Source organism: Ammodytes marinus (assembly GCF_949987685.1).
Source record: "Ammodytes marinus genome assembly, chromosome: 16".
Lineage (NCBI taxonomy): Eukaryota > Metazoa > Chordata > Actinopteri > Uranoscopiformes > Ammodytidae > Ammodytes > Ammodytes marinus.
In genome coordinates this window covers 13,792,219-13,809,649 of record NC_137220.1, presented here as the reverse complement: position 1 = coordinate 13,809,649, position 17,431 = coordinate 13,792,219, and the positions used below count along the sequence as shown (strand labels likewise).

At 41.9% G+C, this 17,431-nt stretch overlaps 1 protein-coding gene across 1 annotated transcript in view; it reads left to right on the top strand.

Moving 5' to 3' along the window:
* Nucleotides 1-15,614, top strand: part of LOC307262703 (Na(+)/H(+) exchange regulatory cofactor NHE-RF2) — a 35,310-nt gene extending 19,696 nt beyond the window's left edge. Inside the window, exons 3-6 of the mRNA XM_080043659.1 lie at nucleotides 7,260-7,475; nucleotides 12,483-12,636; nucleotides 13,082-13,200; nucleotides 13,753-15,614. Coding sequence (XP_079899785.1) covers nucleotides 7,260-7,475; nucleotides 12,483-12,636; nucleotides 13,082-13,200; nucleotides 13,753-13,911 — 648 coding nt within the window. The 3' untranslated portion in view covers nucleotides 13,912-15,614. The remainder of the gene's footprint in view (nucleotides 1-7,259; nucleotides 7,476-12,482; nucleotides 12,637-13,081; nucleotides 13,201-13,752) is intronic.
* The last annotated feature ends 1,817 nt before the right edge of the window (nucleotides 15,615-17,431 follow it).

Below are 17,431 nucleotides of genomic sequence, written 5' to 3'. Positions count from 1 at the left end.
CGCTGCCTTTTCTTCCTGTCCTCCTCCACATGTGGAGCATCATCTGCTCCTCTGCCTGCCTTATATATTTATCTTCATCTTGCTCAGACCTTCTCCCCTGACGCAGTTTTTTCCCCCTATCCCATCTCCTTGATTTTTTTTATTTTTCACAAAGCTCCAAATCCCTCTCTGCTTTCCTCCAGCTGCCTGTCATTTCCTTCTCTCTCTCTCTCTCTCTCTCTCGCTCTCTCTCTCTCTCTCTCTCTTCCTCCTCCTCACCCATGGTGAACTGGCCAGATCGGCTCTTCGCCTCCTGATTGAGCAACACTTTAAGTTTTTGCATGTGTGGCAGAAACACACACATACACACATAACATAAGTTTGAGGGTGAGGGATGTCACGGTCCAGAATGTCTAACTAACCCACATCAATTTTCTTTTGATTTAGTAAAGCCATTTTTAAATTATCCTCTTATGGGTTTTTAGCACTTCTCAGTCACACAGACACGGAGCAGTGGCCTGCATAGATTGAAATCTCTGTAAAGTCTATGGAAAAGATGGAGGTGGCTTGACTGGATCCACTGCAGTCTTCATGGCAACGGCTTTTCAACCATGACGTCAGCATGAAGTCCCACGTGCTACTGTTGTTTGTTCTTCACCGGCATCATGCAACATCTGCAACCTTTCCACCAGAGGTATCAGGTATCGTAGATCAACTCTGGCTCGGGGCCAACTGCCACCAGCATTTTCTAGCATTTCCAGGAAATTTCCTTTTGTGGTTGTTTCAGTCATCTTGTCCATCTAAATGAAGAGATGCAATCGTTAATTTGCGTGCAAGTTGAGACAATGATTTGTTTTGATGTGCCCTTCAAAAATAATTAAAGATAAAGAGTTCAAAATCGGCATCACATATCACATCAAGAGGCAGATAACGTGCAATAAAGCGTGTTTTGATGCAATCGTTCATACCAGGAAACTGACTCTTCACTAAGCCCCACCTTCCCTTAGTTACTTTCGCCATGGCTGTGAGCAGTAACTAACTAAGGACGGAGCTTCAAAACTAAGATCTTCAACTTCGCGATACAAACAAAAGGCCTCCCATTGCAATTGCTCATGGATTTTGCTTTTTTATCAGATGTAAGCATAAGCAAATGCCAACACAGAAACACTGCAACTTTGTTGGGAACTTTTTTAATTGAATTACATTAAATTGAAAATGTGTTAATTTCAGAACTAAAAAAACAACAGCAAAAGAAAATACATGTACAAACATGCACAGTAATACATACAAACATACATGAGAACATACCTGTACTAACCATTGACTTTATAGGGTTTTGCTAGATGATTTGTTGTAAAATTAAGGTTCCAAATATGAACTTGACGGCTAGATACATACATTTTGCTCATAGATTTAGGCTTAAGCTGCTCTCCAAAGAATACTTGCAGGGAAGATGCACAGGGAAGAGCTATTAAAGCGCAGCATTAGTACAATGCTTGAATTGTTTGGACAGTTGTCAGTTGTTACAGGAATACATTCAATTGTATCCTCCCACTTGATTGGCATTTTAATGCAGTAGAAGTAAATGTTTTCAGCTGTTTTGAACACAATAGGCTTACTGTATGCTCATTTCTACAATGCAGTTCCAGCTAGAAAACGGTCTGCCGACTCCAGTAGAATTTTTCCAAACTGAGAAATAACATAAACAAAGCGGGATACAGTTTTTTTCAGGTCATGGAAGAACCCATGGTCGTATTATGGAAAGTAATAGAAAAATAAAATGACATAAGGGCCACTGATGAATGGATTTTCCTCCTTAATTTGCATTGATAACATGCTTTTATTGTGTCTATAATTCGCCATCTATTCATTGTCAGTTTTCCAGTAGCTATATGCTTGTTCAGTAGATGCACAAAATATTGCAGTGTTTTTGGTCACTAAATTGGCCATTTATCCACAACTGTGGATGAATTTGCACCATACAGATGTTAAAAATTAATATAGTTCCTCATAGTTCTTTCGTGGCACTCTTAAATCATGATTCAGACCGGCAATACCTGCAAACTCAGCAGGAAAAACTGCCTAGGGCTCAGAGGAAACTTGACCTCCTGATTTATTAGAACAGGGATATTAAGTGAACGATAATCCCTGATGGAAAGTGAAAGCACGCATACACACACACACACTGGATTTAAAACTTTCTTTGTTGCAATTTAAAAGACACACATCAAATACAAACACACACACACACACAAATGCACGGATGCCCAAACACACTTCATTGTGTAGTGGGCCAGCAGTGAGCCAGTGATCCTTGGCTGTGAAAGGGTTAACGGCAGTCATAATCCACCCATGGCAATAGGCCACCGCTCAATTATTCAACAAGCTGCTATCCAGTTTCATCAATGGACAGTGCCATTGCCAGAGGTCGCATGCAGAGGGAAATATACACATGTGTCCATGTGCACAGACAAACAGACAGACAGACAGGTTTAACCTGTGAACTGGTACGTCTTCATTCTCGTTTATACGCAGCCTACAAACACTGACTGGTCCTATTAAGATTCACAGTTACAGTCACAAACACATGTTGACACACGACTGTTACTATATTCTGATTAAAAAGGGAAAGTTGAAAAAAAAGTCAAATTGAGTCATTCTATTCATACATTAAAGGTTGCTTCATGATGAATTGGTTTCTAAACATCCAAACAATCGAACATTCAGAGGTGCTCTTGGTTTAGCGGTAAGAGCGTCCCCAATGAGGCTCAGACCTCATCGCAGCAGACCCGGTTTGAATCCAACCCGTGGGTGGTTCTCTGCATGTCCTTCCATCTTTGCCCCATTTCTCTTCTCTCCAAATCTGTCTAATAAAAGCGAAAAACATCAAAAAATAATATTAACAAAAGCATACGAAACATTCAAGCATGTCCGGATACCAAAGGTAGCCCACAGGTTGTGGTCCAAATGAAGGGGAATACAATTAACTTAAAGAGGCTAGCTAGCTATGGTAGCGATAGTGTAATTTCTAGTCTGAAAAATGTACATTCACCAATTAGAAATGAGAACCTTCCTTTGTGTTCCTCTGTCTGAAGTCAAGGACCCATTGACTAAAAAGTCTGCCTACATTATTATTTCTTTATATGCCATGTGAAACCTAAAATCATCAGTAGCATAGCAACAGTAACTAAGGGGGCTGGTGTTAAGTGAACAGTAAATAATGTGCATGACTTGAGCTCAAGTTTATTTAAAAAATAATAAAATTAAAGAGACTAATTTCTCATGTAACTAAATTGCATTACCCAACCACAGAGTCAAACACGTGTGTTGTGTGTGCACGGTTCTCTCGCCCACATATTTCACACAGAGACTTGACAGAAACAAAGGCTGATTGTGACAGGAAGCTAAAGGAATTCATGGGACAGCACAACCTCTCAGTGTGCCACGTTTAGGAGGTCCCTACATGTCAGCTGTGAAATGTAACTAAGGACATGTACTGTCAGTACTTAAGTACACATGTAGGGTACTAGAACTTTGCTTGACTATTTCCATTGTATGCAACCTTTGTACTTCTACTCCAGCACCTTTCTGATGGAAATGGTGTACTTTTTACATTAACAGCTTAAGTTACCCCTTGGAATAGCTGCAAAATGCAAGGCTGTGTTTCTAAGCTTGTAAGAAGTTGCCTTTTAAAAGATGCGTGGTTGGAAAATGGACAGCGATGCTATAACATATGATGGTCTTGCAGAATATGACGCATTGTTTTAAAGGAAACTACCCAACAGTGACAAGTACTGCAAAATAGCCATGAACAATTACTGCAAAAAATACACATTAGACATTAACGATGAAGTAATATACATTTATAAAAAAAACAGAATTTGTACTGTAATGGTAAAACACGCACAGTGTTTGTTTATGTGTGTGTGTGTGTGTGTGTGTGTGTGTGTGTGTGTGTGTGTGTGTGTGTGTGTGTGTGTGTGTGTGTCTGCTTGCGTTCTACTGCATGTGTTGTGTTTGAGCCTCCATCTCCCCTGTGTCTGCTTTGCTGTGGGCGTGAAATGTTCCATATTGTTTCCCTTATAGAAACGCACCCTGATTTATTGCAGGATTTTCCATGCAAACTTGTTTTGAACAGCGTTGCATTCATACGCCTGGAACAAAACATGGATTCAGTGGTGTTTTTTTTGCCTACTACTTCTCCTTCCATTGGCATCTGTCTGGGAAAAAAAATGTTGGAAAGAGATAACTGACGGCCTTCCTGATGACAAGCTAGTTTGCTGACAAAGTGGAAAAATGTTACATTTGTTCTCTCTCTCTCTCTCTCTCTCTCTCTCTCTCTCTCTCTCTCTCTCTCTCTCTCTCTCTCTCTCTCTCTCTCTCTCTCTCTCTCTCTTCAAACAAACACTGCATGTCATTTGGTGGCCTCTCGGTGTCAGAGAGGTTGTGTGTTAACTCCAGACCTCTATGGCTGACACTCTTCATTATTGAAATCTTTCTAATCAGTCTCTGTCCTTTTGGGCTTTTACACACAATTTGAAATGTTGCTGTCCATCCATCAACTATCTGCAAAGAGCAAAACACACCCACAGAGTCATGTGCAAACACACAATTAAAGATGCAGTAAGCAGTTTCAGGTTAAGGGGATTTGTTTACATTCGCAGAGACTGCATTTAGTTTACAAAACATTTTTACATGTAATTCTTAGTATTGAATAATTCTATTATCATAAATCAAAGCAATATCATTTTGAGGAATCTGGAACCAAAGTAACCAAGACTAGAATATGTTTGTAAACTAAATTGTCGGCCCTGCTGCTGTAAACAACAACAGTGAAACAGTAACTTTAAAAGGTAGCTTTCTAACTTCAAACAGTGTTCCAGGGATCCAACTTTTTCTGTGAGTCAAGTTTGTTTATTCAGTTGTGACAATATAACTCAGAAATCTTTCACTTCTCGGGCCAAACCAAAACTTTGTGCACCTTATAGCTCTAACTGATCAAAACCCCTGCAGCACCAAAAGGCAAAGTCTAGAGTGTCCAGAATGCAACCTAACCTGGTAGAGCCAGACTGAGATGGAGATGGCACAGGCCCCAGGGGGTGATTAGTGGGGCACGGACATTGAGAGGCAGTCAGAGGTTAGATTGGCAGACGTTTGCGTCTCCCCCACATAATGACTCCCAGCTGTGTACAACTCTCACTGTTTACATTAGGGGAGCTCCACTGCAAACTCTTTTTCCTGCACTCATTGTCGCTAACTAGAAACTTGTGTCATCTTGATTTTTTCTGCACTGCTCCAACTCTCTTCTCTCTGCATGCTCTTAACTCCACTGTTCTATTTTCTTGAACTCTCTCTCTCTTCCTCCATCCTCTTGCTGCATCACTTCTCTCTCTCTCTCTCTCCCACGCACGCTCTTGCAGATCACAAGACGCTAATACATTTGATTTAAGATACATTTCTCTCTCCCTCCAAGGATCTACTTCTGCTGCCCAACCCAGGCACTTCCTCTCCAGCCATAGAAAAAAAGGGAGGCTCTAGAGGGGTTCATGAGAGCTGCTCTCTCTCCCTCACTCTCTCTCGCTCTCTCTCTCCCTTTCCCTCTCTCTTTCTCTCTCCCTCTCCCTCTCTCTCTCCTCCTCCTCATTCTGAGGGCAAGCTGCCATGATCACTGCTACCCTAAATAATGCAATGCCTAAAAATGAAATTGTACATTGCCATCTGTGTTTTTATTTTATTTCTTTTTACAGTCGAGCGGTAGAATTTGAGTGTTGACTGTTGTGGCTAAGATGGATTTGCCGTAGTAGCACAGGCAGTTAAAGTGGAGATTCATGAGAAGTTGAAAAACAGTTTCGGGGAAAAATGTCCTCTTTCCTTCTGCCAGAATAAAATCATAAACCATTCTCTCCTCTCTACAAACTTGCTCACTACAAACAGCGTCTTCTCTTTCTCTCACTTTCACCCTGCCGACATACTCTGTATGTATTTTTAGCAGGCACATGACTGGACCATGATGGTAGCTTCACATATGCGGCGGAAACGATAGACTCATCATGTTTTGTAATATAATTGCAGGTCTGGCATGTGTGCTCGATACATGTTGTACCGTACATAGACTACTGATTGGTCACTCGACACCCACTCTACCTGTCTGGAAGCCTTATATCTCATATCAGCTGAGGTTACAGACGTGGCCGCTAGATATTATCCCCCCTTCTTTTGCACGTGCCGATGTGTAGGTGGGAAATCAGTGTGATCACACTGTAGCTCACGAGGTACGTTTATACAGGTTCTATAACATGTCTTTATCCAGGCTGTAAGAGCAGTAAGTCATATGCTTGAAACGGACAGAAAGAAGTAAATACACTCCATCATCATTTATATGACAGTGATTGTGGAGAACGCTTGTTATCAAAATCAGTGAATATCTCTTCAGGATCCGTTACCTGTCCGTACTGTGTGTGCGTGCTGAAAAGAATCTGGTGTTTATACACAGCCTAGGCTCTGTACACCGATATGTAAACAAAGGGGAATCACCATAGCTAGCATTATGCCTGTTTCCAGAGCCTAGCCTGTGTATTAACACCAGATTTTTTTTTCAGCACACATAATACAGGCAGGTAGCGGATTGTGAGGAAATATTCACTGATTTTGACTACAAGCCATTTTGACAAACAGAGTGTTCCTTCAAAATTGCTGACTACACCTTTAAATGTTTGAGGGAAGATTAATTCATTACCAACGAGTGATATACAGCGGATTACACCGTTTCAAAAGTAAGATTCTTTCACATTATCATATTTTCATTCACAGTGTTATACATAAAACATTATGATGGTAAGGTTATATTCCTTCACACTACAGTAATCATTATTGTCTGTAAGTGACCCTCCAACCACCCACAGTGTTTTGAAACCTACAGCTTTGAAAGGTGAAGGATCTAAAAGTGTCCAAAGTGACTCAGCTATGTGTTTCAGTCACCTGCTGTCACTATGACTCACTCAATCATATTACATCTACTGGGCCAATTTGAACCTCTACACTTAATAAGCAATGTAAATACTACATTTGTGGTGTATTCTTTTTATGCTTAGAGTGACCTCATCTCTCCATGGAGCTCCTGTGGTTTCCTCTTTGCTTGTTGGTACAACTATCAACTAATACGATAATCTTGACATTTTTATGTGTTTACCTATATTCCCACTGCAGTTTTTTTTAAACGGTAAAAGTATTAAGATTGACATGACAAAAGTACTCATTTTCTTCTCCCTCTTCTCTTCCAGGAGGCTCTTTCCCAGGCTGAAGCTCAGTCCCAGTCGCGGCCCTCATTCGAGCCGTCCGAGCTGCTCCCCCGCCTGTGCCACCTGGTGCGTTCTGAGATGGGCTACGGCTTCAACCTCCACAGCGACCGCTCCCGGCCGGGACAGTACATCCGCTCACTAGACCAGGGCTCGCCTGCAGACCACGCAGGGCTCCGGCCACAAGACAGGCTGATTGAGGTGAGGCAGGCGCAGCGTGGATATAGGGTGACCAAAAAATATGAAGAAAAAAAAGTAGCAAGACTTCATTCATTATATTATAGCTAAAGCGATGTTCCATGCACTCCTCCAATTCTGATGGAATACAGATGTGACCCCATCTGCATACACACCGTCACAGCTGCGATTAAAATGGCAGGAGTCGCACTTACCAGTCTAATGATAACAGGACCTGAAAACCTGGACTCAATAAAGTGTCAGACTGAGGAGAGGGAAGAGGCCGGTCACAGGGGAGGCATGTTTTAAATCAGTCCATTTGCGGGGGCTGACAGCAAGGAGAGACATGGGGGGGAAAAGGGGGTCTCCTCCAATAAAATATAGACAGAAATGAAGGCAGTGTGGGTGTGTGTGTGTGTGTGTGTGTGTGTGTGTGTGTGTGCGCGTGCGTGTGTGCATGCGTGCGAGCGAGCAAAGATTCAAGAATAAAAAGGAAGAGGGTCCTTGAAGAAAACATAACAAAGGCAATCTTTAAACTTCAGACAGTATTACTGAGTCCGACGTGTCTGTCGTAAACAGAACCACATGCATTTAAGTGGCAATTTAAGCTCAAAGTTAAAACGCTTTTTTTTTTTAAATCCCCAAAAAGTAGACGAGGAAATGGGCCACAAACAGCGTGGGTTTGCAGTCAACTCTCCTCCGGGTTTAAAAAAAAATGCAAAAATACATCCAGGCAGTAACATCATCATCATTTTCATTGTAAGCAATTTTTCATCCGAGTCAGTGTACACAACATTCACCCTTCCCATGACCTTTGCCCTCACTGGCTCTACATCATGGTCCAGACCAGGCCAAACAGGATTCCACTGATTAGGAGGGTTAAACAGAGTTCATTAGGGACCCCCCAATATGTCAAGAAACATATCTGGTTTTCTAATAATTCTGACAGTTTTTTCCAATTGAGTTTTTTTATTAATTTCTTACTTTCCAGTCAACATGTTTAAAATCCACTTGGAAAGACTTGAGAGCAGGGCTTGTTTTGAAACTGCTTCCTGATTTGTGCTTTCAAGGACCACCGTCTTTAAGTTTCACTCACAATTTTTCAGTCATTTCTATTTGATTTATCATTGTATATTCACTGAATCCAATGTAATGTATAGGAAATCCATCCATGGTTGACAGAAATATAAACTGTTGACAGTATGCAGTAAATGCACCAAGACATGGAAAATCATCATTGATGTCCCATATCTATGACTTGGAACACCAAGCAGAGCGGCCGCTGTTTTTCGACAAAGTAAAAGTCTGTGAGAGGCAAAATGTTGTTGACTGTCTTGGCATTTCAAAGTTGCTGATTTACAGATGTTGCATTTGATCGTTACATGGGAACTTACATGGATCTCTCCATTGAGACATAAAGGGAGGATCATTTTGACATACATACAAATGAATGAAGTAGGAAGGTAATCAAGACAGTGATAGGCCAAATTCAGTTATTTGTTCAGACGAAAACAAGTCATTTAAAGACTGTGTATTGAGTTTTTTCATGGCATTATAAATAGAGAAAACAATGGGCAGATTATATAAACCTTAGTTTAGTTGTTCCTAAAAATGCAGGAGAAATATATTTAAAAATATTTAAACGATGAGCACTGCACTTCAATACTAAGGTATACTGTACACTCAGAATCCACTCACACATTTTCCTTTTTGTTTTTTATGTGTGAAAGAGGAAATGTTTACTGTTTGCATAGAGCTTTTCTGTATCACAGTTGTATGTGATTTCATGCCAGTTTAATAACTTAATCTGTGTTTTTAGTTTTTTTTTTTGTGTGTGTGTGTGTGTGTGTGTGTGTGTGTGTGTGTGTGTGTGTGTGTGTGTGTGTGTGTGTGTGTGTGTGTGTGTGTGTGTCTGTGTGTGTGTGTGTGTGTGTGTGTGTGTATGTGTGATAATTGCACACGTCCCCGAGCATATGTCAAGACAGCCCTTGTGTTATCTGTCATCAGCTTATTAGAGAGGTGAACGACCATGACAGATCTCTCTCCCTCTCACACTGTCTGTTCCTCTCACCATGCCCCATTACGCCCGAGGTGTATCAGCAGCCTTAGCTCTGTTAAGGCCGCGGCGGGAGCTCAGCTTTCTGCCGATGTTTGGCAGACGCAATGACAAAAGTGAACGCCTCATCAGTCTGCCTGCTCTGCCTGCGCAGCATCATTTCATGCATCCACCCCTGCCCTTGTTTGTTCAAAGTGCCTAAGTGTAATTTTTTCAAACCAGTGTACTTAACTAGTGTCGGCTTATGGGACTTCCACACTTGCCCTAAGGTCACACAAGGGGCACTTAAACAGCTCTGATGCGCCTCTGGTGTAACCCTGGGCCTAGGGCAAAAAATGTAACTTCTATGTCATATCAGTATTGAGCATGTGTGCCCTCTTTATTTGTCTTCCCTGCACCTTTAGAGAGTCTGTGAACTGAAACATTTCAACAATGATTATGCTTGATGGCTTTTTGAGAGACATTCATATTGACATGAGGATTATTCCTAATGTCTATGAAAATTGCCTGACTTTTAACATGGGTCTCCTGCAGGTCACACTTTTCAGTTGTCCAGTGTAATATCTTCTAGATGGATTGGTATAAGAGAGGACATATCTTAATGGATTCAGTGATCCCCTGACTTTTTTCCCTCAGCACCACCAAGAGTTTCACATTTGTGGTTTTTAGTGAAATGTCTCAACTTTTGAAGGAATAACCTTAAAATCCAGGGCACACATTAATGTCCCCCTCAAGATGAATCAGATGGTCCCTCTGTGATGTCTTAACTTTCTCTCTCTCTCTCTCTCTCTCTCTCTCTCTCTCTCTCTCTCTCTTTTTTTTTTACTTTTCTTCTTTAGCTGTCAGATATTCAGTTTGTCCAATTCTGATTTACGAACAAACACCTGCAAAACTAATGACATTAATACTACTGACAATGTTAGTGCAAGAGTTTTTATCCATCATCCATTATCCATTTTATCCACGATCCATTTTATCTACATTTTGATCTGACGAATGTGCCTCTCATTCTTCCCACCTCTAGTTTACCTTTTAGTTTCTGAATTCATTTGAGGCAACAAATAAGCCTTGCATTTTCCATGTCATCTTTTCTAACAATGACCTGGAGTTCCAACAGTCTTCATCTCAATGTCCAACATCACAATAAAAACAAAGCTGAACTACAGACAGAGGAGTCGACATTCAAACACGCGCCATATTCACACATGTGCGGGTGCATTTGAAGTTGTTTGTTTTGATCCATAGTCTGCAGCTGCTGCACACAAAAACCCCATTCAGTTTGCTAGACCCCTGACTTTGATATACATTATGCACTTTAACACAGACACACACACACACACACACACACACACACACACACACACACACAACCAGTTTGAAGAGGTTCCCTAAGTTATGATACCATGAGAAATTAGCTTGGGCACGGTTCCTTCCGACAGCATGTCTTTATTAGCCCCGGTGTATTGTCTTGTGTGGGATGGACTGTTAATGAAGGGCAGTGAAACGTGACACAACACCTGCTGTTTGGCCGAACACAAAGCTGCTTGTTCCTCTCTGTATCAAACTGTCTGTCTGTGTCCACCGGCTGACTGATGGTGGATGTTTCGCTTGTCTGTCTTATTGTTCCTGTCTTAAGTCCTGAAGATAAGACACATTTTTCATATGACAGAGAGCAGAGGAGCTTGTCCCAATTTTCATCTGTTGATTCCTCTCTTCCTTCATATTTCTTTCTAACTCATTGCCAGTGTTCTCACCCTCTCTCTCTCTCTCTCTCTCTCTCTCTCTCTCTCTCTCTCTCTCTCTCTCTCTCTATTTATCTATCTCTCTCTCTGTTGATATTATTGCACCTTCCCTGCTTACCTGAAAGATCCCAAAAGTATTTCTCATTGCATGTATATGCCTAAAATCCTACACAATCTTAATTTCTACCTTTATTTCAACCACAAAAGCAAAAAAAAAATTAGAGTTTGCAGAATTTGTCATAAGGACTCCTGACACCCGAAACCGGCACTATAACCGTGGCCCAGGAGAGCCATAAATAATTGATTGTGTACCAACACTAACTTGGCTTGGTGCGAAGCTACCTGCCTCAGAGAAGCTAGACAAAGTTGATGACACACAGCCCCCCCTCCCCCTCAATGGACACTGAAAACAACATAAACAATAACAGGCTATAGTGTTTTGTGAGCTGTACTGTATGTAGAGGCAAGGGGCAATATTGTCACGTGAATGTACACATATTCATCAACAAACCTCTGTTCAGCTGCTTCTGGTCCTAATCTTTTAATGTGGTAAATGGTTGCTGCCCTTTCCCTGAATAACTGTGGAAAAAATTCATGATTGAAAACATTACTTTTCGGGTAACATGTTGCAGCGTAATGCAATGTATGAACATTGTGCTGAATCACAGCCTCACCTACTGGACAAATAAGGCAGCACAGGCTATGTACAACAATGAGCGATGGAAAGTACTGTATGTTCATTCAGGTGCTGTATCCAAAATAAAGGTGAATGTAACTCCACCAATCCACTGAGCTGGAGAGATTTGCTGTTTCAAAGAATCTGGTTGTGTATTACTCCCAAGCTGAAATCTTAATAGACAGGGACCCAGTTCCCCTATGGAGGGAATTTGGATCAGCACAGGTTGATTATAGCCACATGTTTTTGTGAAAGTTTGAAATTGAATGTGAAGTACCCTGAATTTAGTTTTGATGTTTTGTTTAATTTTCTACATTTTGTGCCTGTAAGGTTTAGTGGCAACAAGTGATATTTACATCCTGAGGATCTTTATAACATTGTTTTAACCTATTTATGTTTATTTCACTTTTTTATTTTTGAATTGAGACAACGGTGCCTGAATCAATTTAGCCTATAATAAACTCAACCTATGGGTTTCCAAACTTAAAATAATTATCCTTCCATCTTTCCTACCCAGTAAAATAAAACCTTTTCTTTTTGGCCTCTGTGTTGTCCAGGTGAATGGAGTGAACGTGGAGGGCATGCGGCACGCGGAGGTGGTGGCTTTCATAAAGAAAGGAGGAGACGAGACCTGGCTGCTGGTGGTGGACCCCGACACAGACCAACACTTCAAAAGGAGGGGGGTCGTCCCTACAGTCAGCCATCTCAGAGGTGGGGCCTTAATGTGTGTGACACAAGGCAAATATGTGTTGCATATACTGGGGGGGTGATACTGTAAACTTGAGCTTTCAAGTAGGTTGTGTTTGTGTCATCATGCTAGAAAGAGGCAGCTGGTAGCCTATATGAATGCAAAGATTGAGGCTGTCAACAAACACTTTGTTTTAGAGGTCGTTCGACTGCACCTAGATAATAAGTTGATGGTTAAAAAAAAATACATTTTACACGTGTAAGTGCACTTTGTAGTTTGGCTTATTTGAAGCTATACGCAAATCTTGCTGTTCTCAGTTTGTACCTTCATGATTGAATGCACTTATTGGAAGTCGCTCTGGATAAAAGCGTCAGCTAATTCACATGTAATGTCTCTTATAGCAACCTGTGAGCTTGGATAATATGTTCCTCACTCTGTAGGTGTTGTTGTTTGTTTGTTGTTTCGCAGACTACGATGGTCCGTCCATATCCAACGGCTCCCCTAACCCTCAGCTCAACGGCAGCTCCACCACACAGTCCTTCAGGTCCACACACTCTGATCTCAGTAGCCAGGGCAACAGCACACAGGTGGGTGTAGGGCGTTCATGTATGGTGCTGGGTTGTTATGGGGATTGTAATATCCTATTAGTAACTTTTACAGCCTTAATTGGACTTGCTCCAAAATACATCCCTGAGACATATTGTCCCGGTAAACATACCCTCGTCCAATAAGATCGGTGGAAGGAGGTCTACTGGTCATCCTCGGGTCACAGTTTTTGACAAAGGGTGATCGAGCATTTGTTGTTAGAGCCCCTGCACTTATAGAGATGGCGATCAACGCAATAATTTTTTAGAAGTTTAAGGGAGAGGTAGCTGTAGCAGAAGTCAGTTTTATTCTGTTGAAGAGGGGGCCAGTAGGAAAAGGTTTTTTTTTGCCACATACTGTAGGCTATATAAATGCTGACCTAGAACAGACTAACTATGCATAAGTACCCCATACAACCCCACTTCAAAAACACAGAACTTTCGCTTTAAGAAAAGTGCTATAGGCTATAAAAAAATATATTTTCATTATTATTTCCATGAAAAGTCAGTCACCTCAAGCCTCTCTCTCTGTCTCTGTCCATATGTCGCGTGCAGCTGGCAGACGAGGAGGGCAGCCTGCTGTCAGACCCGTTTGCAGAGATCGGTCTGAGCGCCACGGCAGCGGAGGAGAAGATGAAGGTCCACGCCAAAGAAAAGAAGAAGGCGCCACAAATGGACTGGATGAAGAAATACGAGCTGTTCAGCAACTTCTGACACACGTGGCTTCATAACAAACACAAGGACAGAGACGTGAGCTCTTTGCAAGCCCTCCTTACTGGACGAGATTGCTTCTTACTAATCAACCGGTCAAAGAGGAACAAGACCCCAAAATCACAACCAACCCCATCCGTGCAACAGAAGATACTTTCTTCCTGGAATTGAATGTGACGAAAGGAAGAAAAAAGTTTATAGACTTTTTTTTTAGCCACTTCAGAGACTCTGTAAAAGCTATAGCCTACTTTTACTTGTGATAAGTGACTGCAAAACACTGCGTGTGCTCGGCTCCGAGAAGGAAGAGTAAACTTTACTTCGACTGCTATCCGAGGGGAGTTTTTCAAACAAGTATTCACGCTTTTGCCTAAATCCCTCCCTCGATATTTCTCAACGTTAATTGTATAGCGTTCTCCCCTGCTCCTAGAAACTGGTTTCAAACAAATGCGGGAGAGACAGTTATTTTATATTAAAATATATATATAAACCACTATAAAAAAGGAATAAAAAATACTAAAAACACAGTATCCCCATCATCATGAACCGATTGTAAAAGAGTATTATTCACACGTTGACACTGATGATTGTGGATATAGTGGGAAGTTTTAAGCCCACAAGTCCAAAGAAAACCCAAAGACGGCAGAAGATCACTGTGAAAGAGTTGAGACCCTCCAGCCTCCAGCTCAATGAGACACTTAATAATAACCATAAAGACAAATATAAAAGGAAGTCTGTTTGTACTGGTTGTTATCCTACATGTATGTGTACTTCAACATTAGAGTTAATCCATCGTCAGACCAGCCCTGCTATACTTCAAAAGAATTCCTGTTATACCTGTCAATTAGCGCTCGCTCGTGATAAGCGTAATGACAAGGGAAGCACCACTGAAATGTATTTACTGATAACCAATGGAAACTGGAAGGTAGGCTAGAAGAAGAAAGGGAATGGCCTGCTTGATGTGTACAGCAGAGGGCAGACTTCCACCACAAATAAGTGGAGCCCTTTTTTCCACTTAAACTAAACACAGTAGGCTAGTTGTTTATCTGGACCGTTTTATGGCTGTCATCATGTCGGTATATCACTCAGGAGCCGTCTCTCCCTGGAGTCTGCATATTAACAGCACAGACAGATCTCGCACCTAACTGTTCAGCGGAAAAGCGATTAAGAGCATGTCCCTACACTACCAACTATTTCTTGACTTTAATAAGGGGACCAGGAAAGAAGGGAGATTAAGGGTCAAAAGTGCAGAGAAGATATTTGGTCATATTAGTGCAGGAGTTATGGTGTGTGCTGAGCTACACAACACAGCAGGGCTTTAAAGGAGGCTGTGCAGGAGAAGCAGCACACGGTGAGGTCAGAGATGCTCCGGAGGATCTGCTGAAAGAGACTGTGGGAGCCATGGAGCTTACTGGGGATTAGTACACACATTGGGACAGCTGTTGTACACATGCAAGCACGCACACACACACACACACAATTGGAGCACAATGTCTGTGTGTGTGTGTGTGCATAGAAGTTAACCGTGCTGCAATCTAAGCCATGTTATAATATGATGCATTGTAATACGTCTTGCATTTGTGTATTTTGTACCCAATAACACCCTCTGTATTGATTTATCTTTGAACATCAGACAACTGTGTGTGTGCAGTGGGGCTCACTCTCTTATGTTCTGACATAAACAAGTTTATGTATACCAAAAGAATACAGTATGGCAGGTTGCATCTGTTGTTGTTTTTTTTCAATAAAGTGTGACAATGGCAGTTCTTTGAATACACTAAATTGTTTTAGTATTCGATCGCTCTCGTCCTCCTTTTTTATCGGCCTCTCCAAAGACTCTCATTTGCTGCCTCTTCCCTTCTTTTCTTCCCATCTCAACCCTTCCTCTCTCTCTCTCTCTCCAGGGCACACATTAATGTCCCCCTCAAGATGAATCAGAGGGTCCCTCTGTGATTTCTTAACTTCTCTCTCTCTCTCTCTCTCTCTCTCTCTCTCTCTCTCTCTCTCTCTCTCTCTCTCTCTCTCTCTCCCCTCACTGAGGATTACTGTAATGCTGGAGTACAGTTTCAGTTTCGGCCTGTTCTCAGGATTCTCCACCAGCCAGCTGCCGTCAGCTCTCTGGCCCCACAAAAGGTAAAACTGAGGTCAAAAGTTTAGTTTTGTGAGTTTGCGGTGGAGGTGACGGAGGTAAGATTTATGTGCGTATGTGTATCCATAGTCTGATTTAAGGTGTACAGTATCTTGAAAAGATGGTGCTGAAAAAAGTGCTCTGATTCTGCACCTTCAAGTAGCTTACTGACAATGTCCAAGTCAACTCAATTAAAATCCAACTTATGTTACTAGTTCAGACGTTATTGAAAATGTCCCCTTTACTGACTTATTATGTCTTAATTCAATTACTGTGTGTGTGTGTGCGTGTGCGTGTGCGTGTGTTTGTGTTTCATTTAAGGTCCAGTACTACACCACCCCCAAAAAAGGTACGCTACAATTTTCTGTATGTTATTTTTTTTTTTTAATAGGGCCTACAAAACAAGTAATGTAGCCTACGATATGCCCACTAGGTGGCGCTCCACCAGCATTTAGCATCCAGGAAGTAAGACTAAGCATAGTGGGAATAGGCCTACATCCAGTGCCCTACCTGATCTTTCTCAAAATGTAGGCTAATGCCGCACGTGGACACATTATCAAGCTCCCTGGAGGTTGTGGCAAGGCCGAGTAGTGACGCCAGCACTTCAAAGGACAGGCCCCAGTTCAAAGCAGTCTGCAATTTCACAGCAGTAAAAAGCAAGAGAACAGAAGCAGAGAATAGAGCCACAGGTGGGCACTTTCTGTTAAGCCCGTTTCGGCCATTGCAGGCCCGTTTTATACTTACTATTGATGATAGATGATTGCTTGTCTCGCACCTTAAGGTTTCTAGGCCTATTCTCCCAAGGCTCCTGGACTTTAATTTATTTCAATTTTTTTCCCAACAAACAATTTCTATCACTGGTTTTCACCCTCTGCTTTGTTATTTTTTCTTTTGCCTTATAGCCTACTTTTATTCTCAGTTTTTTTGTGTGGCTCCTCAATCTTTCCCCCTGTCCACTGATGCTGTTTTCTCCCAACACGCCAGCACCATCCCACTCAAAGTTAAAGGGTGCCACCCATGGCACGGTGCCAGGGCTGCCCGGGATGCAGCGCTGCCCGCAAGGAGAGAGAGAGAGAGAAACCAGAGATGGAGGGGAGGGGGGGAGGGCGTCCCCATGGCAACTGTGTGTTTTTGTTAGCGCTCGTGAGTCAGACAAGCAGTGACTCACAGTCAGGAGGAAACACACACACACACAGTCACATTCATACTCACACTCACTCGAAGGGAAGCCAAATAAGGACAGCTACTCCAACACGCACACAGAGAGGGAGAGAGAGGGCAGAAAAAATGAATAGCGAAGGGGGGAACGAGTTTGTTCATTTGTGCTCACACCAGAAAAAATCAAAACACAACTAAACAAAAGGGAAAAGTTGCATGTGGGAAAACTAAAAAGGCTGG